The following is a 26,235-nucleotide window of genomic DNA, read 5'->3' as shown; positions in this document are numbered from 1 at the left end:
AACAGGATATCCACCTCCACTGTATTGTTTTCTGAGGGCAGGTTCTTCGATCAATTCGTAATCACTGTTTTTTTTTTTTTTTTTTTTTTTAATATAGGTAGAATATTAATACTAATATTTAAAATTGAATATGATAATAGTTGAAATTTAATTAAATGAAGATTTGCCTCATATATTGTATAAAATAAAAATTTGGTTAAATTTTATTTCAATTTAATGAAAAGTGTTATAATTTTGTTTTATTTGTTATTTTCAATTAGTTTCTCTCCTGAAGCTTAGTTCGTTAGGAGCTCTTCATCTTCTATCACTAATTATTCGAAGACAATAGATGCAAATTTAAGATTAAAATTTTACGAAGGTTTATTTGTGAAATTAAATATAGTTTTATTATTCGTTATTTTTAATTAATCTCTCCCTTGAAGCTTAGCTTTATTAGGAATCTTTTATTTCCTATCGTTAATTATTCGTAGACAATAGGCGCCTCGGTAATTTTCTCGTCGAAAAATCCGACTGCAAACTTGTCGATGAAATTATTATTAAAATACAATGCGATAAAAGTTTTGAATAATCGTTATTCATATCACTGTATGCGCGATTTCATATTCTTGTTATATAACAATCTTGATTCAGGATTAGTTAGTTGACGTAAAATCGACAGAAAAGAGGATCGATATTTTATTTGATTGTATTCATTGCGTTTTAAACACAAAGATGAGTTTATTCCGACAATTATTAAATTTTTCAAAAAATGTAAATAGAGAAGAGAGCTCGGATATAGGATATCCGTTGTGCTTGTCGAACGTAAATTCCGGTTCCGCCTCGAGCTGAACGTATATATCGGACGTATGGTGGAGTTTAATTAAATGTTTACTTTACCTGTACCCAATTCGATCGATACCGCAGTAATTATACTTCCCATTTTTTTTTTTTTTTTTCCATTTGAAGCAACCAAGAAGAATACGATGAAAAGAGAAAATTTGTTCCCGGAACTATCGAGAACTCAATACACATCCGCGTCATTGAAATTTTTAATAAAAGCATTCAAAGTTTATGCGAATCGACACGATCGTGTGTTTATATATTTATTTTTATTACGAGGAATATTTTTAATCTTAGTCATATATCGCATCTTCGACATTTAATGAATTAATATAACGATTAAACGAGATCGTTAAGAATCAAGGCATCATGAAACAGAGTGGATAATTAATTTCAGAAGACATCACCCTCGTTGTTTTTTTTTTTACGTTTGCGTAATTTTTACCCCTATTCCGTCCAGCACATTAACTCCGATCTTGCCTCGCGATAGCTACAATACAAAGAAGGAAGGATGGAAGATAAAAACAGCGCGTTTTAACTGTCGGCGCGAAACTGTCCGATCGACTTCTCCGACAGCGGTCCATGTTTAATTAGATAACGGCTAAAGAAGTGACGACGGTATAGCATTGTGTAAATTACAAGGGGGTTGGATAAACGCGCGAAAAGAGGAACGGAAAGACGGAGAAAGTTATCCCAAGTGATCTGGAAGTAATGGCTTCCCTTAGGATATCATATCGCGTTCGAAATTAAGTGGAACTTTAATCATATTTATCCGCACAAACGCCAAAGACAAGCAGTGGCGCTTTTACCTTTCCTTTCTTAGTAGAGTCCTATCGCGAGATAATGATCGATCTGGTATAACGTCGTATTTTTCGGAGTTGTTATAAATACATCGTTCATCTATTATCATTTAATGTATGCGATTAAAATTTAATATCTAATATATATCACGCGGAAAGTAAATATAGAAATAGCGTTTGTAATGAAATATTGATCGCGTTATTTTAGCGTAGTATCCCTATTGCGAAATCTTTTCGCCAACTTTCTTCTTCCTCTTTTTGCATCCCTTTTCCCCATAGACAATATTCTAAATTTTTAAAATTCCGAGACAGAGAGAGAGAGAGAGAGAGAGAGAGAGAGAGTTCGAAAACTTTTAAACTAGGAAAATCTCTCGTGATATCGCGAATTTCGGGGGATGTGCGACTTATTTAAAGTTTCTTGTGCCGCTTTCCACACATATGCCTTTGAAATAAAATTCTTCGTACTGGATTGGTAAAATTATTTCGGTAAATGTATGTACATACAGAATAATACCAATTAATTAATACCATTATTGTAAATTTTGGCGAGCTTCGTAATATCGATATTAAATAAACTCATGTTGTTCAAAGAGGTCCCCAGTTGGAAATTACCTCGATAATATGACGCGATATTTAACCAGGTACGATGATGCTCGGAACCCATAACCGGTAGGCTGCTTTAGTATATTCCTAATCAAATACAAATATTTCCAACGAACGTCAATTAATTATCGTTATTCGCTCGTAGGTTAATTACCTCGTGTATCATTTGACAGGTTGCCGAATAAACGATATTCACTGAAAGCCTGATGGCAGTACACACGAACGTACGGACAAACGTTTGTCTAAAGCGAGTCGCGAGTATGACAAGGAAACTGGTGGAAATGAGAACGATTGATTTAAAAAGTTTCAAGCTTAATCATTTTTAGATTTCCGATAGCTGAGATTTCTTCGATTTTCTATAACAAAGTCAATAATATAAATTGTATATAATAATAATCATCGCGTCATATCAATAAAATCTCGTCAATAAAATAACATAATAATAATAAAATAATTTTTGAATTGCGACTACGATCGATAACGATAATGACAATCGAGCGGTATTTTATAATACGAATCTCGAATCTTCTTGAGGTAGAGGGGAAGAGGGATGGAGAACGAGAGAGAGATCGCCGTTTGTGTGCCGCCGCATAATCAGGCAAGAAAAACCGATCCGACGTGCCCGAGCAAGAATACGTCGGCAGACGTTGAAAAATTCACGGGTTTCAATTTTCCAGAAACGTACGCGTTCGCTCGTGCACTCGTAATAAAGCTGTTACACGGGCCCCGCCCATTGCCTCCTGCCACACTTCACTCCCTCCACGGGGAAGAAATTTAGAAATTTATGCTAAGCGCACTTAGGCAGTTAATAACTTAATAATAAAGTTTGGGTGGTAGGGAGGGGAGGGGGCGAAATTTGATCGTTTGCATATTTCGGCTCGCGCGCACTCCATTTTCCATTCCCCTCTCTTTCATCTCCCCCGCGCCTTGGAGAGAGAGACTGGCGTATATCCTACTAAATTAACCAAAACCTCGATGTACAGTAGTTTTACGGAGTAATGAGGAAACTTTTCGGCACATTATCCGCGTATAAATCCCAGTAGGGGGGCCTCTATCGAATTTAGAAATTTGACGTAAACTTATTATACGTTCATTGTACTCTCATATGTGAAAAGATATCATATCGCGCGTAATATCGAGGATTCGTAATCGCATAAAAACGATTTCGTTGGTGGTGTACGATTCGTAGTGTTATATGAATGCCATGGATTGGACGTTACGTTATGCCTGTTTGATTTATTGCGGATTTTGATGCTGAAGTTTTATTGACGTGCGCGATCGTCGAATTTCAGATTTAAAATTCGAAAATTTCGAAACGCCATAATCGATGACGATAGAATTTATTATTTATATATTTTTCTCTGCTTCCCCCAAAATATCACAAGGTTTATAGGGATCTCTTTTTCTATACTATATAATTATTTACAGCGAATTATTTGGATGGTAAAATTTTTCTTTATAAATTGAAACTTGCAATTTAGAAAGGATGTATTAATATCAGAAAATAATACGTGTAATATTAATTAATTAATATTGACGCGCAATATTATATTAATGTTTGCTATTAAATTTAATCATATTGCGAAATCAAACGACGGCGTACACAAGCTATGTGCGACGTATATAAACGTATCTCACGTAAACGATAAATATTTTTGTCGTGACGTGCGAGAGGCATGTATAACTGAGCCCGTGCAAGTATTCGTCCCGCTGTAATCCAGCGCATTAATTCCCCGTTAAATGTAACAGCACGTATGCATCGCTGTCCACACATCATTTGATCGCGAAATAACACACGTGCCGAAGAGGAGGGCACTTGAGTATCTATGAACGAATCAATAAACCATGCTGCATTTCTACCGCAGGTATGCGCCGAGCAGATTGAGTGGCACGATTTTCACACAGTGCGACGCGAAAATAAAAATACCTACATTTGTAATTGAACAAATGGAATAACGGCGCGGGGGTGAAGGCGGGGAGGGGGATGCGCGATGCGCGTCGCTTTTGATGCGTAATTAACGGCGGTATCTTCATTCTTGCTGACAAACGCGCGCGTAACTCGCCCCGGATATAGATGTGTTTAATTATAAATTCATCCCGCGCGCGTGAGAAAATTTGAATTTTCGAGGGCATGACGGCAAAATTAACCGTGCGAAAGTATGTTGGGCGCAAATTAGGAACGTCCAACGATTTATGTAACAGCTACAGTTCTGGCGGCGTGCTGGCAAAGAATATTATAAATGTGCAAACTCAATTAACGAGAATACACAATTTAATTTTTATTTTGTTAAGAGAGTCGTTATTATGCGATTCCGAGATGTGTTGCATATAAATATTTTTCAAAAATATCATTTTAATATTACATTGACTCAGTTTGGAAATAAAAGGTATCGCGAAATTTCCTTCTAACGCGAACCGAGTCCTGCGTAGAACGTTGTCGGACGTTGCCGTTCGAGCGAAACATAATTTCGCCGACGGTTTTGATAGCGCGTGACGTAATTTCCAATTCTCGCCAAAGCGCGCGGAGATATATCGTCGTTATCTAACGTCGTGGTTCCGCTTCGTAGTGCGCGCCGTGTCGTAAGACGTGGCGTTATTATCCGCGACCATAACTCCCGATTAAACGTCGCGCGCTGCAAATGCGTGCGCATAGTGTCCTGCTCTTTTTTTTTCCCTCCCTTCTTCCGTCCGTGTTCTCCGATCCCTCGCCATCCGGTTTATAGGGGTCTCGCGGCGCTTTTCTTTTCTCCCGTAGACAGTAACGATTTATGAACATATTTTCCGCGTATCATGCGGAAAATACGTTCCGGGGACTAGCCCGGAATCGATTCTCGAACGAGCGGTGGGAGCCGCGAGCAACGTTCCGCGATTTAATCTCAGATTTTACGCTATAATTGAATTTACGCCTTTCTCGTGGTGTTTCTGTTTTGCAGAAATTCGAGGCTCCATGCCGCCTATAATAAATGAAAAGCTAGTGTACACGTCGGCCCGCTTAAAGGACACCGTCGTCATCCCTTGCGTGGCTCATGCTAATCCTACCCCGACTAACAGGTAAGTTTTTTCATTATTTAAATTGCGCTCATATTTATTAATATTACAAATCATTAAGTTGTTTATACGTTGTAGATTTAATATTATGGGCAGATTAATAATATCTGTATTTAATTTTATATAAATTAAAATTAATAATTAACAATTAATTAAATTTCACAATTTAATTATTAACAAAGCTAATCGGTACAATGACGATCTCTTGCGTATTTTTATGTGTGCTTGTGCGCGCGCATCTCCCGATCGCGTACCAAAAGTTGATTTAAATAGTTATCTCGTAGCTATATTATTATTAATTTCGCAACTCTATAAAATGCCCATAATTGAAATTTAAATGTATTTTTCTCGTCGAACCTTTCACGTATCTCGTTTCTCTCCCTTCATATACGTCCTGAGTAAACGCTGAGATACGTAATTAAACGATAAGCAGGCATTTACTTTCCGCCATGCGCGAGCGATATCGTTAAGTAATCTGCATGCAAAACGTATGGAACGCAGTGCGGGTGAATTAAAGGCGATGTCAAAGATTAACAAGACGTTTTCGCGTCGCACCCATGGCAAATACGAAATACGCGGTCACAAATTTCGTTTATATCACGACGGTTCGATACGAGCGGCAGTTAATAATGTGGAGCGACCGCGACAAACGCGATAAATGGACCGTTTATTTTGAAAGTGGTGCAAGTCCATTTTCTTTTGTTTCGAGAAAATTAAATGTTAGCAGATCTGACGATTAAAAAATATAGGTTAATTATGTGAAGTCTGGGAATGTTTGTACTAATTTATCAATATGTAATTTGATTATATAAATTTCTTTTAGGCGAATTTAACTAAAATAATATATATTTCCAGGCTGCAAATGGACTTACGCCACTTTCATAATTAGTCAATTGTAAATATCATTTAATTTCAATTTTGAAATAACAAATATCACTTAAAATATATTTCATATTAATCCAATTTTGTTTATAAATAATAACGAGAAATAAAATAGAATTAGTATTTTTTATTTTGAACGTTAATTATATTTATATATTGCTAAACTTAACACAAGATATTGGTATTATTAATTATTTATGCTCTTTATGTGGCAGTGTTTTGAAATATTCATGATGCACAGGAGGTATATAAGGTAATAGCTGCTGCGTATCCTTATATTTTTCGTATGTAATAGGCCTGGCATCGTGATGGAAATTGGACTTACACCACTTTCATAATCAATGGTTACGCGATTTCTTTTACCGGCCAATTTTAAATTCAACAAAGCATTGGCATTTTTTAAGATATTAAATACTAACTAGTTATAAACAAAAAGTTTATCTCATTTTTTTAAAAAAAGGACCACTTTCACCACTTTCAAAATAAACGGTCCATTAATATTGACGATCCAATATTAGGATGAAACTTGCGAAACACACACAGCGCGATCATTTCCAATTCCGCTTTCGATTTTACACACGAGAATATAAAGCGTATAAACGAACAAGAGCGAATCAAATGCTGTGTTTTAAAAGAATACGCGATTATTATCTTTTTAATAGAAAAAACCGCTCTTTATTCTGTAATTTATATATTTCTATGACTCGAATTTCTCTCTCTCTCTCTCTCGTTAACAATATTTTCAGAGGAAAAATTAAAAGTGAGAAATATAGAGGCATAATCGCATGGAAATTTACATAATATGTTTTCCTTTTATTTTATAGAATTAATAAGCATATATTATGTTTAGCGAAAGATAAGACTAAAACTCATCGCCTAAAATAATACACACGCACATTCGTTGCGAAATCAAACGCATACGATTTAATAGCGGTTTGCGCTCGAATTGAGTGAAACTGCGGCCGACAGTCGTGACGAGGAAATTGGAATCTTTGTGCAAACAGAGGAACATGTGGACGATACTCATTCGCTACTAGACGGCTGTATGCTATGTCTCTCTGTTTTCCTTATATTAATGCTAATTTTAAACATAGATCTGGCCAGAATATTCCCCGCGATACGAGCTTCTCGCACGGAAACGCAAGGACGCTTGGAGTTCACGGACTTAGACTAAAGATAAACGGAACAAGAAAACAGAGTACGAACGATAGAGGACTTTTTTATCCCCGCATCTTTCATGTATTAAATATTACGTTAACGGTCGATTCTTTCGAGATATGTATCTTTTCTCTCTTCCAAATCCCTACGATGTATTTATCAACACGCTGCTGGTGAGAAAAGCGACGAGTGGCTCTCGAAACTTGTTGCGTGGGCGGGGAAGTGTGTTATTACAGCGGATTACCCGATTAGCAACTAGTTTGGTTCCATCATTGATGCCGCGAGCATCGTACAGAGGATCGTGCGGTAATCAAACTTGCGTCGAGCGGAAACACACGCTGTCGTGTGCTTCTAGCACGCAAGAGCAGTTAAAGAGTTACGGATCGAACGCGAGATACCCGCGATCGATCAAGAATCTTATCACGCGCGATCCTGCTCTCTCGTTTTATTTTATTCTCGTACGAGTTTGACGAAGATTCTTTTCCCTTCTCTTTCCTCTTTCCTTCTTTCTCATTCGCGCTGTAATATAAAACGAAAATTTCAAACGTCGCCAGCAGAACATATCGACGGAACTTTGATCGTACGCACGTGAAATTTGTAGAATCGATGCGGATAGAGCGATGAGGTTCTCTCGCTCTCGTATACGCGTATGTGCGTGCGTACGTGTGTGTGTATGCGTGTGTCGATTGGCGGCTCTATGCGCGTCGCACGCGTGCGACGCGGGTAACCGGGGGATGAACGAAGATAGTCCGGAGATATATAGACGCCGGGAGAGCTGTATGGGTAGCGCAAACAAACCGACCGCTGATTACAGAGACTGCTTCTGACAGCCCATCAAATATTCCGCATTTACGTATACGTCGACGTCACTGCGTATTCCATGCTTGTGTTCATCAACCGCTCGTACCTTCTCTCTCTCGTCCTGTCATCCTTGTCCAACCTCTTCTTCCGCGCCGACTCTCTTCTCCCACACTCTCTCTCTCTCATCCTCTTCTCCTAGATATCTCTACCGCGAGTTGATTTAGTCGACGGAAGAGAGCAGAGGAGAGACCGGAGAATCTGGAGATAAGGATAAGAGAATGAAAAGGGGGAAAGAGGAAGAGAGAAGAAGAGAGAACAGATGATGGGCGGAGAGATAGAAGACGAAGATGGTGAAGATGGAGCGACGGCAAGAGAGAAAAAGGCAGAGAGAGAAAGAGAATGGAAGATAGATAGATAGATAGATATATATATATATATAGAGAGAGAGAGTTTGAGGGTTTGCCGCGGCGCAGAGGCTTCCATCTTTCCAGGTTCCCTCGCACTCGAGCATCCCCGTATCCCATCTCCTTCCCTCGCCAATTTCCTTCCGTAAATTCGATTATCTATAGGTATACTCCTCATCCCTGTGGCTCCACTTCTGCCGCTCTGGCGAGACGCGGCTGCCATCCATCGCTCGAACTCTCTTTGGCCTCCTCCTCATCGTCCTCATCCTTCTCCTTCTCGTCATCCTTCCGCATCTATTCCCAGATGCGGAGTAAGCAAGATCCCGGACCACTATGCTTTAGCAGATTTCTAAGCCACGTGGGGCCGATCGTCGCATAACAGAGAGAAAGAGAGAGAGAGAAAGACTGAAAACTATGAGAGGGACGATGTTGAAGCTAATGCCGCGTTACGAGCAATCGCGAAAAGATGAACTGGCTCCATTCGGTTTCGATAAACTTGCCGTAAGGCGATAAGGGATTTCGGATTGGGATCAATTTCAGTATTGACAGTATTTAGATAGCACTATTTGGTCTATATATTGACCAATCCTTTTTTGCTTTAATTGGAACATTAAAAGAGATGCCGTCGATCAATTTTATCTATGTGTCACTCGATTTTATTGAAATCAATATTCAAGAATAAACACGTTTTATATCATTAAACGCGCGCGTGCGGAGTATTTATTTTTCGTATATTTTTTAATTAATCTTTCTTGATTAAAGTAATTTTGTTGCAGTTGAACATTTTTATAATTAGAGCATTAATTATCTGAAATTTAAATAACCAGCGCTTTATGCGCTGTGATAGTATTTAAAAATAAGTCGCTCTCTATTATTAATAAAACTGTGTATTTTTTTAAAACTAATATCTAATTTAATTAGAAGAGGGTTATATATGTGTTTGTTTGTACAATATATTCGCGTTATATTAAAAATTCATGTCAATCCGGCTGCGCGGAAATACATATGCGAGTTCGTTAAAAGCGCGGACGGTGCTGTCTGAAAGCGAGCAGGAATAAGCGGAAGCTTGAAATTTTCATTAGCAACTTTGCTTGTCGCGTTGGACGAACGTTGTAGTAAAGACATCGAGGGAATTGATAAGATGACGAAACACTGCTGTCAATTTACACCTCATTCATTTCCTTTCTATATCATACAATTTTTGTATATCTTGCTAAGCTCGATAATAACGATATACGAACTAAAACGATGATACTAAACCTCTCTGCTTAACTACCGTGAATTGATTCTTGTGAAAGATGAATGGAAATTCGTCGAGATTGACACACGTTCTTGCGTCGATGTCGGTTCGCATTTCACGTCGTTGTGGTCATCGATAAGGTTAAAGGTCGCGCGTGCTCGCCAAAGATCGATCGGATTATCCTCTCCAGCTGAGGCTGGTTTAAATCGAGGCAACCGCGAACGCCGTTTGCATTTTCAATTAAGACGGACAGCCGAAAGCCGGGGAAGTTATGCACGATCTCGTTTCGCGAAAATCGCGCAAAATCGTTTCGCGAAAATCGCGCAAAATCGTTTCGCGATAACTATTCGAATAATTACGCGATAGTGATAAAGCGTGTTTTTAGCGGCGGAATGTATGTAGCATTTCCTCCTACATTGTAAGTAATTTACACGATAAAGCTATTGAAATCTGTAATTATTTAAATTAATGAATTCATAAATACACATTTTAATGATATTTTTGTTATGCGACTGTGTAATCGCCCGACGAATAAAGTGAACGTTTCGCAAGCGTGCCTATGCTCGCGTATCTCTGGCGGTGTCATATGCGACAAGTAGAAACGAGAGAGAAAGTCTAGCATGTACAGCATATAAACCGTACAATAAGGGGCGAGCAGATGGGGAGGGAATGCATTTGGCTTTACCAATGACGAACAATAGTTGTTTTGTGCGCAGGGGAGAGATACCGCGGTTTCGGACAGACGTGCGCACGTAACGCGTAACATTCCCGAGATCTCGTCGGTTAGGTAACTCGAGATAATAATAATAATAATAATAATAACGTCGTAGAGCGCTTTGACGAGAGCGGGAAATAGTAATTTGCATACGCATTGCATACGCGAGAGGCGCGCGCACGAGCTGCGGGGAACAATATATCGAGTTTTCGAATGTCTGCTTATGTCGTTTGCTCAGACGAGACAGTCCGATAAAATGACGGCCCGATAAAATCGGAAATAGCGCATCAAATGAACGAAGATTGTTTCTCTTCTATTCTATTCTATTTTTTTTTTTCCCCCTCTTTGCATAGATGGTACTACAACAGAAATCAGAGGGAGGAGCCGATCGAGGAATCTTCGGGACATTACGTAGTGCGCGATGGCTCCTTGATCATTCAGAGTATCGAAGAGAACGATGCCGGCTCGTACATGTGCACTGCCAGCAATTCCGAAGGCAGCGAGACTTTGGAGATCAGATTAACGGTGTCTGCGCCGCTCAGTGTTCACGTGCAGCCGGCGATACAGACCGTCGATCTGGGAAAATCCGCCTATCTGGTAATTGATTGTCAAATCGATGCCAATCCACTCGAGAAGAAAACGTACGCGAGGATCGCGAATAAAAGTAACTTCCGTATAAAGTAACTGTAACTCTCGCAAGGACAAGTCGAGCAAATTGAAGTAGAAATAATTTCGTTGAATCTAATCTTCAAATCGCGAAACGCAATAATCCGAATAATGCGGCTTCTTCGATAGATCGTCTACAATATCGAGTACTTTGATTGTGAATATTTACCGCGGCTTTTTCATCTGTCTATAAATACGGTAAAGCGCTGTCGATGACGCGGGAAATGAATCTCTACGTGCCGGAAATTAATGCCAGTCGTGGGACGAATGCGCGATTCGAGTACACATTTTCAGGAATATATAGATGTGATTTTTCTCTCAGGAGGAGACGAAGAGGGCTTATATTCCCTCTCATCTTCGCGCGCGCGCGGCTCTCCTTTCTCGATTCTCATCAGTTCCTTCCGTCTAAACTCCTTTGCAGACGTGCACCGCAAGTGGATTTCCGCAGGCGGCACTCTATTGGCTGAAGGACGGTCAGCCATTGAGGACGGGTGCCCGCGTAAGGACCGTCTCCAGCGAGCGTATTTCCGTGACGTCGGTTGCGAGAGAGGACCGCGGCATGTACCAGTGCTTCGTGCGGAACGAGTACGAAATGGCTCAAGGAATCGCAGAATTGCGCTTAGGAGGTAAGGCATTTTGCTTCGCATTCCAGATATTAGTGTATATCGCGATATCCGCCTTCTTGCGTCTTGGCTGATTACAACGATACTCGTAATCGTCCGTCTTATACGCTCGAAAACTCAAAATCTGTCTAGGAAGATCTTGTGGTCATGCTGGGAAAAAATATAATTAATAAATTAGATGGTAATTTTTTTCTCGAGAGGACTGAATTTTATAATTGAAATTACGTAGAATAGTCTATAGTCACCATCAGAGGGGTTGAGAGATTTTTAACTACTCGACAGTTATCTTGAGATCGAATTATCATTATTATGACGAATATAATACAGTCTCTCCGTAGTTAATTCATCGTTTAATTACAGCAAGTATTTATACCATATATACAAGTATAGTGCTATAAATATTTGTCAATTCGAGTAAAAGAGAGTTGCGCTTGTTCGCTGGAACGAGAGCGGTTTCGTCGGCTTACCGTTAGTTAATGCCGCGCAACTCTCTCCCACATGTACGGTCCATTCTACGGTTCGCGTGTCATTCCATCGTAACGCGTTTTCCATCATGAGGCAACACACGACTTTCCTGCAAGCTACGTGCCATTTTTGTTGCAAAGTAGTGCCCTCATCTCTCTTCCGATTCTGCTTTGCCGAGCGTGCACCCATTTGCGGAACGATAATCGTGGTCCCGATTTCGATTAACTCTGGCCGAATTTCCTTCACGGCAATGGAGCAATTGTATGCCAATTGCATTATCTCTCTCCTTCTCTAACAATTGTTTCCAAAGCTACTTAACCCAATCGTATTATAATATCTTGAATCTTATTTTTTTTTTCTAGAATTATAAGCGCAAAGCTGTATTTGATAGAAAGTTTAGCGATAAAGTATGATCGTCGTGTAAGGGAATGGAATCGAGAACGTTGTTTAAAAAGCGATCGAGATATACGTTTAACAATTCTTAGGGTCGATCGATTTTATTACGTAATAAGGAGTTCGTAGGATCGGGTGTTTGGCGAACTTGATCAGAAACTTGGTTCGCCCGTGGTTTGAAAATGTTGGTTACCAGCCACGGAACTCGATGCATGTGCGTGAGAGGAGGGAGAGAGTTAAAGGGGGCGGGGGGTCTGCCTGTTTGCGCACAACGTTCCCTCGTAACGTATTTCACATCGTTTCGCCGCGGGATACGTGCCATTTTTGTACGAAAATGGCCTCGTTTGCTCTCCCGTGCGCCAAATCTCGTACGAGAACTCCACGACTTCACCGTCGCGCATCAATGTCCGATGGACAACCGCACGACTCGCGAATTTGCCCCGGAATATAATAAAAGCGATTTACGATATACGTATTATATACTCGAATAACAGCGGCCAACTATTGGACGAACCACATGGGTAACGTATGACACGCGAAACACGTCCAGTAACTTAGAGAGAGCGCAGTGTTTCATGTAAAAAAAAAAAGAAAAAAGAAAAAAAAAGAGTTGGCCTCTCTCGTGAAATTTTCCGTGAAAAATAAGAGCGTTTACGGCGATTTTGGTTTACAGCATCTCCACGTTCATATATTGTACACTTTTGTTATTAGAATCTAGATTATGCTATTTATTATTAAAAACCGTCATATAAAAGATATTATTAATTGTATGTACGATATTTTTTTCGTATCGCAAAACGTATTATTTTTAATTAAATTTCTGAATGTAATTTCCATGTTGGTCCTCAGTCATGAGCTTTTACATCATTTTCTTCTCGAGGATATTGCTTGCTGGCAAGAGAGAACGTGCCGAGTTTCGTGCTCGTTCTTACGAGCGATTTGTACATTTCTGGAAGTTTGTACGGGCTTTCGTTGCCATTAACCTTTATATAGCTCCGGCATTTGGTAACTTTTATGACCTTTGAAAGTTTAAATTTTCTTTCAAAATCGCTTATAGCCTCTCTTGGATACCATTCTCGAGGTGTGTCGGAAACAAGAAACCGTATATAGCTTGCTTTTTTCCCATCATGATCCGAGTTCAGAAAGAGAGAGAGAAAGAGAGGATTACGAGCTAAATTACTTATTATTTCCTTCCTTCTTTCTTTCTTTCCTTTAACTAACTTTTTCCTGACTCTTAAATAACTTTAACGATAAATTTTTTTTAAAGCAAAATCGTTTCTCCGAAAAGAACTTTCTTTTAACATTTAACAAAAATTTAATAAAATAATTAATTTTTCGAATGAATGACGATCTGTTATCAAAAATTATGTAACGTTACGTTATTTGCGTGAATTTTCAATACGATAGAAAAATGTAGCGGGTGTAATTACATGGCGCGATGTTACTACGCACCGACGTCTACGTTACATCAACAACGTCGCGTAATCGCTATTCATATTTGGTGATGAAGCCGTCGTCGTCGCTCCGGTTACGCGACGACGGATAGAAAATTAGTAATTTACGTCGTCTAAGTACGGGGCCGGGTGCCTATTACCTTATCATTAGAATTCTTCCCGTCTCTTGATTTCTAAGCTGCAGGGCATAGAGTGTACATTAGGCGGGGGTCGCCCGCGGCACGATAGGATAGTTAGTACCCACTACTACTATCACTCGTCGGATTTGCATACGCTAACGAGATTTCTGTGGTTTTGCCGATGCTTTGCATACTGGCCGTCCTCGGTTTCGGGACGCTACGCGACTACGTCTATTTATGTCTACGTCATAGGTATGTCGGAAGATGAAAGCTCTCGGATTCGCCAATTTACCAGCGGTTCCTCCGGTTGAAATTATACAAACGCGTCATATCTTGCGTTATGATTATTTTAATGTAATTCTCATTCCGAGATTTGCTTTGCTATGCACACGGGAGAACCCGTAGTTCACGCGCAACCTCGCGGAAGGATATATCGCTCGTGCAAATTACGTTTTATCGCTTGTCATTTCTCCAAAGCGCATTTTGGCATTTCATGTAACGGATTTTATACTCTAATATACGATCCCGTTGTGCGTTTTAGCGAGATATTTTCGTACAAACAAGCGTGTGACTCTGTTTCGCGCTTCCACCGGTACCGCGAGTTGTTTCCTGAAATTTCGAGAAAACAGTGCCGGCACAACGCCAATTAATATTAGTTAGAGCGCGAACGAATTATATCAACCTTCATAGTTATACGTGTCGGGGAGGGGAGGAGTGAACAAATGTCATATTTTTCAATGTTTTTAGTATTGTATTATTTTGGACGCGGAATTTTGTAACGGATGTAATAAAAATTTCTACGATCATATATCGAATAGACATACATTATTTAAAAAATTTCATCTGACATATGTAATAGATTGATAATATTACATTATTTAAAATCGTATATTGCAGATGCTGTGCAAACGCAATTAATATCCTCTCTCTCCCCTTATTGATAAAGGGTTATTGTATCAGTTGCGTTTACACGATATCGACGATTCCGCAGACGTTCTAGAGAATAGTTAGTGCTTTAATATTATTAGAATTTTACGTAATTCTTATTTACGACGTGATATTTTTATTGTCTCCGCAATAGCATATATATCGATACTTGCGCCCTTAAAGTACCACGCTCTTAGTTTACGACATTGAGAAACGCGTGACGTAAGATTTCTTCTCGCCCGTGCCAAAAGTGCGGAATAGCGGAACAGAATAATTAGTCGGCCTAATTGTTAATTTACTAATAGGCTGCGTAGCTCTTTTTAATTATACATGGGGCAAATTCCAAGCTCGATGTTCGCACCGAGCGAGTTTTCGACTTTTAACTATGGAGTTAATTCGCACAGAATAAATTGCGCGGCTTTTTTCCGCGCGCTTCCTGATAAAAATTATAATTAGGATAAGTAGGAAGGAAGGAATGTATTGCATCCTGTTCGAGTTGCACGTCCCTCGTGTGTATGGCGTGATCGTAAAAAAGCTGCCAAATATATCGGCTTTATTATAAATATTCATCAATATCGATATCGATAACGCCGATAGCGATAAAGAGATCCTCTTCGCGGATGAATACGAAAAGTTTCGCGCAGCAAAGTTGACGTTATTATCTGACGGATATATATTATGTAAAGTTATAAAGTTTACGCGAATTTATCATCATGCCATTTTGGAAGTTGGCAAAACGAAAGTTTACATATTTTCCTCAATATTCACATGGATATTTTCTTTTTTCCATTCGATTCGTTCGCATGCGATGATCTTTAACGATATGCAATTTTCGCGTTTTATTTTTTTTCACAATTTAATTATTCGAGGTGATATTACTTTTTTATTTTTAACTTTTCTAGCCAACGACATATTGTCATCCATATTGCGAATTTTTTTCTTTATTTAGATATTTTTTTAAATAACCTGACTGGGTCGATGATTGCGCGAGGACAATTGACATAGTTTTTCATCTAGATTATTTTTAAATGGCTCTACGAATCGATGAGATATCGTCAGGTCGCCGACTTAAATTCACATGGTCCGCTTTCACATTCGACAATCGATTCGAACATACGTACAAAAAGGAGAGAGAGAGAGAGAGAGAGAGAGAGAGAGAGAGAGAGAGAGAGAGAGAGAGAGAGAAAGAGTGATAAAAGAAAAAAGCGGGGAAATAGATGCAGCTGTGTAGAGTAGAGGAATGGGGAACGGTGAACGGTGGGCAGCGGGAAGAAGGGAAAGAGGGAGAGGGAAGGGGTGATAGAGGTAACATTTGGAAACTTTGGGGTACGCGTAATCTCGTCCATAACGTCTGTTAACAGAGATCGCGCCGCAGCTGGTCTACAGGTTTATCGAACAGACAATGCAGCCCGGTCCATCGGTTTCCCTGAAATGCAGCGCCGCGGGTAATCCCACGCCGCAAATTTCCTGGCTACTGGATGGATTTCCGCTTCCACAAAATGACAAGCTCTTGATTGGCCAATACGTGACCGTGTACGGGGACGTAATATCCCACGTTAATATCACGAGCGTAAAGCCGGAAGACGGCGGAGAGTACGAATGCATCGCCGGCAGCCGTGCCGGCGAGGCGAGGCATTCGGCGAGGCTCAATATTTACGGTGAGTCAGCGCGAAAGTCACGTCAACGCGGTCGTAAATACATTTTCCCGTAATTAGGTACGTTTATACTACCTACAACTCTGTCAAAGTTACCATAATTTACGCCCGCGTCTCGCCATCTTTGCTAGCTAAATAATTTCTCAATATATCATATTGAATATTGAGTAATTTACGAATATATATATATATATATCTCTTTTCGGTGTGCTAATGGATAAAAGTAATAATTCTGGATTAACTGGTTTTATTGTATAATATTTTAACGTTTCGTAAATTGAAATATTGAAACTTATGAAAATATAAACTACTTTTCTCTCTTGTTACGCTAAGAGAGACATGGACAATGGATGGAAATTGAGATCTTTTGTGTAATGCCAAAATAATATTTTTTAAATAAATATTATTCTCTCAAAATAAAAAATTATAATTTCTAAAGAAATAAAGTTAAATAATTTTCGAATATGAAATTTGATTCTTTTGCATCGGTTGCGATTTTCGTTACATGCTTTTTCGTTACAATTATATTCTCCACAACCATGCATTCAATGTTTATACATTAATCGTCATAATACAAACGCTCTACAATAGTTATCAGTTTCGAGAGCAGTTCCTACTGTTAGAATACTACTTTAAAATGCCGCTGAATTATAAAAGTATCTCTTCGGCATGTTGACATAATTCGAAATTATTGTAATATAAAAATGTAGAGTTTTTACAGGATTGTTAAATTTGGAGATGTATTAAGAATTAATTATACGTGGTGCTTTTTACATTCTTTATAATTTCACAAAATCGAGAAACTAAAATTGTATTTATTGTGTGATTTATAACTTTATGCTATTTTGCGAGCGAACCGTAGTCTAACAACCTTTATTGCTTTCTAATCTCAGGACTGCCATACGTCAGACCGATGTCGCCCGTTTCAGCGGTCGCCGGGAAGCAACTATATATCAAGTGCCCTGTAGCCGGTTATCCTATCGAATCGATAGTGTGGGAGAAAGGTAAGCATCGTGTGTCATTTTTGTTAATCCTCTCGGCCGAGTAACGAGAATTTCGCGTTCGTTTGGCTATTCAATATTTTTCCATTGTGGGAAAAAAGTACATTAAAATCTCTCGTCGATTTCAGCATCGATTGATAATCCTTATTTACGCTCGTAATCAACAAATTATACGACGCGTCGCAAAGTTTGACAAATTTATTTTATTTGTTTATGTTTGGAAATTTGCTTATGCGATTAAGAGTTAATTGGAACGTTGAAGATGCGAAATATTTGCGTCTTTCGCGGAACAGAAAGCATATATTATATTGTATTAGCATATATATTATATTATATTATTGAATATCTCGAATATTCTCGGATGCGGTAGAGGAGAGCTCTCGTTTAAATGTAACGACGCTGAATGCTCTGTTATCAGGGGACGTAAAACTGCCTACCAATATGAGACAAAGAGTCGCCAACGGCACGCTGTTTATCGATACTGTGCAACGCAGTGCCGATGAAGGCACGTATACATGCACTGCCAGAAACAAACATAATTTTACGTCGCATCGCTCGGTCGAAGTACGCGTTTTAGGTAAGTAAATATATAGCCAATAGTTTCCGCATAATTTCCCGTAATAGGAATATCGGAATTCAAAGTATTCGTGAAATTAATATTTGAAAATGAAGAGATGGCTATGCACGCGTGCTCGTACAATAAAGCGCGATCTCGCTTTCCTGTCAAAGAAAAAAAAAAAAGAAAAAAAAGATATTTAGTCGCGCGTGTCATCGAGATAATATTTTTGATACGCCACTTTTAACGCAATACATATTCTTACAGTTTACATCATACTATGCGAACATATTTAATTGATGCAATTTTTATATGATATAATAACGTATGAGAAATATGCAGCATATATTTTTATGTGAAAGTATTTCTCTTCAAAATTTAAATTTAAATCAACGACGCGTCTTCAAAATCTATGTAATCCTTGGATGAAAATTTCGCACCAAATTTCACGTGAAATCTGACATCGAATTGTTTAGCCGCTCTTCGCAATTTATTCCCGCGCTATCGAAGCGCGATTACGGATATCATGGATATCACGTTAATATGTATTCTCCCTTTGTCGAACAATATATTAACTATCCATTGCCCGTCCCTTCGTCAAACTGTATTAAATCGCAGCCCGTTTATGTACATAACAGTGGTCCGGTGTGCGCGTTTGACGCGCGGCAGAGCCGAATTTATCTTTATATAATGTTTCTATTAGGTTCATCAAGCAAACTCTATATGATGAGTTGTTTGACATTGGACAGGATTAATTAGCGCGAAACAACATCGGACTCCCGAATCTTTACTTTATCGCATTGCGCACCATCCCTCGAAATATGTCGTGCTTTTCGCACGAGGCATCGATTTGTCGATCGCTCGCGATTGCAACTCTGTTCGATGCGGGGCTGCATAAAAACATTATAATAGAGACAAATAGTTTTGCATTATATCGATGGAATATACAGGGTGTCCCCAATTTAAATGGTAAAACTTCAAGAGGGTGTAGGGGACCGAGAAACTAAGATAAGAAGTCCTTTAGACGTTTGCTCGTTTTTGCTCCATTTTAGAGAAAATTGCAAAAATTCAATCTCTCATTGTCAGTTGCTCTCTCGAGTCGATCGGCACCGAAAAAACTCTTCTGCTTCAAGATTCCTTACATATGTAAACACTTGATGTTATCCTTTACGGTGCCAATCAATTCAAGAGAGCAATTAAGAGACCGAATCATAGATGCGGTGCACCAAATATCACTAGAACAATGACCAGCTGCAATTAATGAGGTCAGTGCTATGCAATGTAATGCTTGCATTGCTGTAAGAGGACAATATTTTGAACAATATCTGCATTAAATAGATGATAACGTAAGTAAAATGTAAATAAGTAAGTAAAAAAACGAAAACTTGTTTTGTTTCTTTTTTTTGTGACTCTCTCCAAAATGAAATAAAAACGAGCAAACCTCTAAAAGACTTTCTGTCTTAGCTTTTCGGTCTCCTTTCACGCTCCTGAAGTTTTGCCATTTAAATTGAGGACATCCTGTATATTTCGACGGAGGATATATTTTATTTTTACGTTGGAAGATTATGAGGGGAGAATAGCTTTTCGGTTTTGATTGATCATTTATTTCTATATTCGTTCGACAATCACGTTTCACTGTCGAAAAAAAGAAAAAATGGGAAAGGTGCACTGTTTAGGTTTCTATGCAGAGTTTTTGCAATTCCGCCTCAGCCTGGATTCTAACGGAAAAGCTTCTCCGAAAATCGTATGAGACCTTTCTTGAAAGGGGACTATTTTATATATGTTTCACTGTGTGATGTAACGCGCGCGCGCGCATGTGTATGTGCACATGTACATATATAATATACATACGATGCCTGCGGAAATCGCGCAATTTCAGATCAAATTGCTTCGCGCATTCGTTAATCGATTGTTTTTCGCGTTCAAATTTCCATATCAATAATCAAATATCGTACTAATATTTCGCGCACTTCGAAATATTAATCAAATAGCAAGTTACACGAGAATTATATCAAATTATCGTCGAGAAATATATTCGAAATAAAAAGAAAAAAAATGAAATATTTTTGTGCGACCCGCGATATTGTCGTTTCATTTCGCACACTCGCGATTCTCACACCATTCTTCCCCCCAAAAGAGGGCAAACGCGCGTGATTTCCGGCGACATTCGTCGGCTATATGTATGCGTGCGGGCGTATGCCGGGCGTATAGAAGACGTGTCCGGAAATGACCTATGCACAGGGCACAGCACCTCACTGCATCGCTCAAGCATTCCTCCTTTGCACGCGCTCGCCTAACTGCTCTGTTCTATTCCGTGTATTTTTATGTACTCGTATACTTATGTACATAAAGATCCAGCTGACATACGTATGTACGTAACGTAACTATGTACGTAGGACCGATGACGTGACGTGCTACGGATATATCGTACGGGGTATTACCGGAGGATGTCTTTCGACCTTCCTAATGTTTCCTCCGTTATGTTTATGTATGCGCGTATACATAACGGAGACGATATAATTTGTTTTACAACGCGCGTAATCGCGTATTAATTTCGTAATACCCTGTAATGCCTAAAATGTGTATAGATTCAAATCATAAGTATTTCACAAGATGAAAGCTCTCGATATAGCGGCGATCGCGGAATCTGTCAAATTTGCCGGCGATTCGGATAATAAAAAAAAAAAATGGCAGACACATATTATAATAGTACGCATAAAGGAAAATGTGAAACATTTCCTCCCTCTTCGATCTTTGAAATTTTCAATTACGCGCGTTTGTTTAACGTGTATACAATTTGTGTTATTTTTATAAACATAAAGCTTGTTATAGAGAGATCGTCGGCAAACTGAATATTCTGTCGAAAATCACTGCGATAGCCTTTCTTCAAAATCGCACACATTTTTTTCTCTTAATCCGCTAACGATCTGTAGACGTCTTTCAGAAGCGATATCTCGTCGCGATATCGCATGTCTAAATGGATTCGCATCAATCGCCTTTATCTCTCGTTTGAATAATAAAAGTTTATACACATGATAGTATGAAATATAAACATATATAATATTTTTCAGTCGTGCGCGAAATGAATGAGAATCAATATCAAGGAAGAATGGGAATTATTACGTTTCCGAATACCGACATAGTATTTTCTCAGTTTCCCTCCCGGCTGATGCGCACGGTCTTGATTTCCGCCGTCGAAGACGGGAAGGGAGCGATCGATTAATCTCGCTACTCCGCGTCTCACGGATCCCGTTTTCTTGACGTATGCCGTATCGAACGAGGTCGCTTCTCCTTATCCCGGTGGTGCTGCTGGAACGCGCCGCTTGAAAAATCGCTTCTCCCACACTTGCAAGAAGGCGCGTCTGGCAGCGATTACGACCGTTTATCCCCCATATTATATATTATATATATACCTGCACTTGTGCACATCTCTCTCTTCCCTCCTCACGTTCCATACAATATATCCCAACAACAGCGTGATTCTCTAGTGATCTGAACTGCTTTGATGGAATGCCACCTTTGTCTGTATTGTTCTTTCAGTGCCACCTAAAATCACGCCTTTCAGTTTTGCTCGCGATTTAAACGTAGGGGACCGTACTAGCGTACAGTGCGTAGTCGTGACCGGCGACCTACCACTGACATTCACATGGCTCAAAGATAACGTCCCGATAGAGACGATCAGGACGTTGCCGTCGGCCTCGCAGGATGCGCCGACGTCGGGCAGCCGCGGTCGGTCGCCGGCCGCCAGTCCCGGGATGGGCCCCCCTAAGCTGAGGGGCCCTGCTACCATGACCGCATCCGGCCCCGGGCATGACGAAGCGTCCCCCTCGTCCCAGAGACAGAGCATTACCATTGGGAAACATGACGCTTTTACCAGCGCCCTGAGCATTAGCACGATCGCACCCGCGCACAATGGCACGTACACCTGTCGCGTGACCAATGGCGCCGCAACCGTCGCTCATTCTGCACTCCTTCACGTCAACGGTAAACGCACACCGTTGGTGTCGTTGTACGCGTACCGTGTTCCGGAATATCTCGCTGAATATATATATATATATATATATCCTTCTTTTCCATTGCTATACCTCGTCCTTTACCTCATCTTCTTATCGCGCTTCTGTCACGATCGAGAGAGGCTCTCGACGCCAAGTATCGTACAGTATCGTATTTCGGAACACGGTACCCGGTCGCCGCTCATCGGAATGCCAACGACGACGTCGAACGGCAACGAGAACGAGAGGGCGGGGAGTGGCAGGAGGATGGGGAAATGGGGGTTGATTCGCGCCACGTCTCTCCCACGCGGAATAAGATCGGCGTCGATGGCGGCGAGAGAGCGGATTGTCATTGAGATTGGCGAGCCGAGCCGCCTGGGGTCGTGATAGGACTGGACTGGCAATTTTCCAGTTCGTCGACCGGTATGGCGGCAACGGAAAGTAACTGATTGATCGGCACGTAGGGGAACACACGCCGTTGTTGCTTCGCGCCGCGACGATCGATCAATCAACGCGTCCGAAGACGCGTAACCGTAATCAATTTTATTTCGCGCATCTTGAGAGAAGAGCGCTCGATTACGCCGCGAAATTGTTGGCGCGATCATCCGGACATGTTCGTCGGGGCGTCGTCGTTGCTTGGCATTGTTTTTGAGTATCGACCGGTATTACGGTTCGCCCTCGAATGATCTTCGATCTTGGAATGATTTAAGATCATTCCGAGACGCGGCCGTTTTTGCTACACGCTAGTCCAAAACGCACGCTACGTACAGCGACGCGCTGCATCGGTGCATTTGTATTTTCTTTCGAAGAAGAAGAGATTTTTCGAGGGCTTGGAAATTGGAGACAAGGTCCCATAGGGGCACGAATTGTAATGTCACCGATTCGGCGTGTCGCCAGCTTTTCTTTCTCTCGATTACTCTCGATTTTATATCGTTCTCTCGTCCTTTCACTCTTTCTCGTCCTGCACGCCGTTCTCTTTGCACGCCAATCTGCACGCTTTGATCGAATTTTCCTGCAACCACTATCGATACCTGTGTGTATTGTACGTACTGTACACTCTCTTGGCAATGCCTTTGATTCTCGTATTAGCGTCATATGAGCGGCCCGGAGCTGTACTTGCCCAAAATCACATCTCTTTCGCTTACAGACATCTAAATCCGACGATGTTTATGATTATCGCGAACCAAGTACAATAATAAAAAATATCAAAACAATTGTATGAGAATATTAGATAAATTAAATATATATTTCAAGAAAAAAAAACATATTAAATAAATAATAGAAAGCTGGGCATCCATGGCATTAGCCGCTTATACGTACATACTTATTATAGTATGTATTATTTAGATACAAGGTATTGTCTGTGACATCGAGAAGATGGGCGAAAAGGGCGAAGAGCTCTCATGTAAAAAGGAACTCGAGAGATATTTTCGTTCGTCGAAATCTCGATGTTGCAGCGAGATCGTAAACTTATCGTAAAGTTCGTGCTGGTTTTCTTATTCGCACAGATGTATATGCATCGTTCAGCATTGATATTCAAGAGATACGTAATGTTTTGATTGAATATTATATAAATTTGCCTATTTCTCCTAGTATTATATATACTCTACATACAGACGAAAATCGTTGTTAACGACATTTCTACGATCCCGTAGAAGGCGTTTTGTATTTTTTTTTACGAATGACTCGTTATATACTTTGTTACTGATTATTGTGTTGTATGGTATATCACGTTTTTGGGCGTTTTTCATGACGAAGTAATCATTTTATTAATGTAGCAAAGAATTTTTATAATGATGTGTTTAAGCTCGAGGTATATCGTATATATACTTTGTGTAACATCGTTTTCATCATCACTGTATTGTTACGATATTATTATAGAGATAGTAGTGATATTTGTATATTCAAAAAAACGTTCGACGCGAGAGATCTCTGAAATTTAATCTTTGTATGCGTCAAAATCAAATAATAGAGAAAGAGATCAAATATAAAATAAAGAATAAAATAAAAAGAAAAAGATGCAGTTACGCGATGAACAGATTGCGTCGTTTTACGTCCTCGATATATCCAGAGATCTCTCGCGATCCTCAATTTTTATTCCTCATTTGAAAAGTTTAGATAGGGCCCGCGGTAAGTAAGTCTGCGATACGCAATTGAGAAAGAGGGCTGTATCTCCTCGAAGGGGAGCAGATGCGTGCAGATGTTTCATGCCGGTTGTGCGGTCGTTATGGCGCATCCCGCCCGGCCAGGAAATCGCGTTTAAAACCGACTCCGCGATGTACATCCGCGAGGGAATCTATTCTCGAAGGGGAGGCTGCAGGTGCTACACAAAGTTTTCACGCGTATCAGCGTGAAACGGCTTATTAACGATTTCTTCTCTCTTCGCGCGAGTTCCCGACTTGCCTCCCCCGCGGGAGGGCGCGGCCGCGAGCTTATTTCCAACTTTGCCAGACCAGTCTCTCCTCGTATAAAGACACATTGGCCGACATTAACAGTTATGCTCGCTCGTAAATGTTCATTTCCCGAGTTATATTCGCGGCGGCTGCGGACGCATGTAGCATACGATATTTATGGCAGTGCGCCGTGCAATTTTCCGCGGATCTTGCCGTGCATGCCGGCGCGAAGGAAACGGGCGACTACACGCGTTGGGCGATCGCACCTGTCTTTTTCTCCGCTTCGAAGGAAATCGTCCGACGAGATAGATGAAAACGAATGATGGGTTATCGGATTTCACGATTCGTTCAGCGTACGGGTCGTTGCGTGTCAAACAGATGGAAAAAATAGACTGCGCGAAAGTAGTGCTAAAAAATCGCGTGATTTTATTCCGCTCAACTTGTCTGATCGAATTAATAGGTAAAATATTAGATGACGAGTAACGAGCGAGATCTATCGCTACGGTTCGTCCCTCGCATGCATTATCCGTCTTTTTTTTTTTTTTTTCCAAATCGAGAATGAGTGACAGATGGTGTCACGAGACAAAGAGTTCGAAAGATCCTCGAATCCTCGGATCGATGATGCGCTTAGGTGCGGTTAATGCTGGCGCAAGAGACCCAGAGAGACGTACATACATACCTATTATCATGTCACAAACGTAACGTTTATAGTTCCGCCGCGGATCTCGCCGTTTTATTTCGAAAACGGTGTGATGGAGGGGGAGCGGACACAGCTTATGTGTGCGACGAGCCAGGGCGACCAGCCGTTCAACATCACGTGGTTGGTGGACGAGAAACCGATTCAGGTCAGGGCGAGCGACGGCGGTACATCGGTGTCGTCGGTCCAGACCGTCGCCACCGTCGAGACCAGCAACGGCATACAGATAAGCGACTATCCGCCGTTTTCCAGCATCCTGACGATAAATAGCGTCAGGGCTAGTCACAGCGGCAACTACACGTGCCAGATCAGCAACATCGCTGGCCTGGCCGAACACTCGACCAGCCTCTCAGTCGCTGGTTGGTGTCCTGAAAAAACTGACATGGTAGCCGTAAGAAAACTGTGTACATAAATGCGTCCGTAAATAACAACCCTCCTTTTCGCTACCTTTTTCTTCCATTTCTCTCTTTCTTTCTTTCCCTCTATCTATCTATCTATCTTTCTATCTCTCGCAATTTTGTATCATTTTTCTCGCGTATATAGATGTGTATACACTTACATGTGTACGCACATATATATATATATATATATATATATATATATATATATATATATAATATAAGATAGGTATATAGTTCGTATAGGACGGAATTCGGAGAAACGTCGAGCAGGGTTTATTCGGTTTTCGTTTTTTATTTAATCCGCTCTCCTGTCTTCCTGGTTACTCGAACGACTTACCCGGGTCGTTGATGATATCCCTCGAGGAGGGACATGCGATACGACTCCCTATTCGCCGGATCGTAATCTTATACATTGGTATCTGA

At 40.3% G+C, this 26,235-nt stretch overlaps 1 protein-coding gene across 6 annotated transcripts in view; it reads left to right on the top strand.

The window, feature by feature from the left end:
• Nucleotides 1-26,235, top strand: part of LOC138937395 (cell adhesion molecule Dscam2) — a 75,057-nt gene that overhangs the window by 27,283 nt on the left and 21,539 nt on the right. For 4 of the 6 annotated variants that reach the window (XM_070303632.1, XM_070303633.1, XM_070303631.1 and 1 more), the window contains exons 6-12: nucleotides 5,156-5,273; nucleotides 10,824-11,067; nucleotides 11,558-11,762; nucleotides 16,479-16,775; nucleotides 17,666-17,776; nucleotides 18,192-18,350; nucleotides 21,870-22,313. In XM_070303632.1, coding sequence (XP_070159733.1) covers nucleotides 5,156-5,273; nucleotides 10,824-11,067; nucleotides 11,558-11,762; nucleotides 16,479-16,775; nucleotides 17,666-17,776; nucleotides 18,192-18,350; nucleotides 21,870-22,313 — 1,578 coding nt within the window. Of the gene's footprint in view, nucleotides 1-5,155; nucleotides 5,274-10,823; nucleotides 11,068-11,557; nucleotides 11,763-16,478; nucleotides 16,776-17,665; nucleotides 17,777-18,191; nucleotides 18,351-21,869; nucleotides 22,314-25,425; nucleotides 25,771-26,235 lie in introns of all 6 variants that reach the window. The other 2 variants (XM_070303634.1, XM_070303635.1) reach the window with 2 other exon arrangements.

Source organism: Polyergus mexicanus, unplaced genomic scaffold (genome assembly GCF_030449975.1).
Source record: "Polyergus mexicanus isolate NDT 795.1 unplaced genomic scaffold, iyPolMexi1.0 SCAF_10, whole genome shotgun sequence".
Lineage (NCBI taxonomy): Eukaryota > Metazoa > Arthropoda > Insecta > Hymenoptera > Formicidae > Polyergus > Polyergus mexicanus.
The sequence above is the reverse complement of the archived record's forward strand: the minus strand, read 5'-3'. Positions and strand labels throughout refer to the sequence as shown.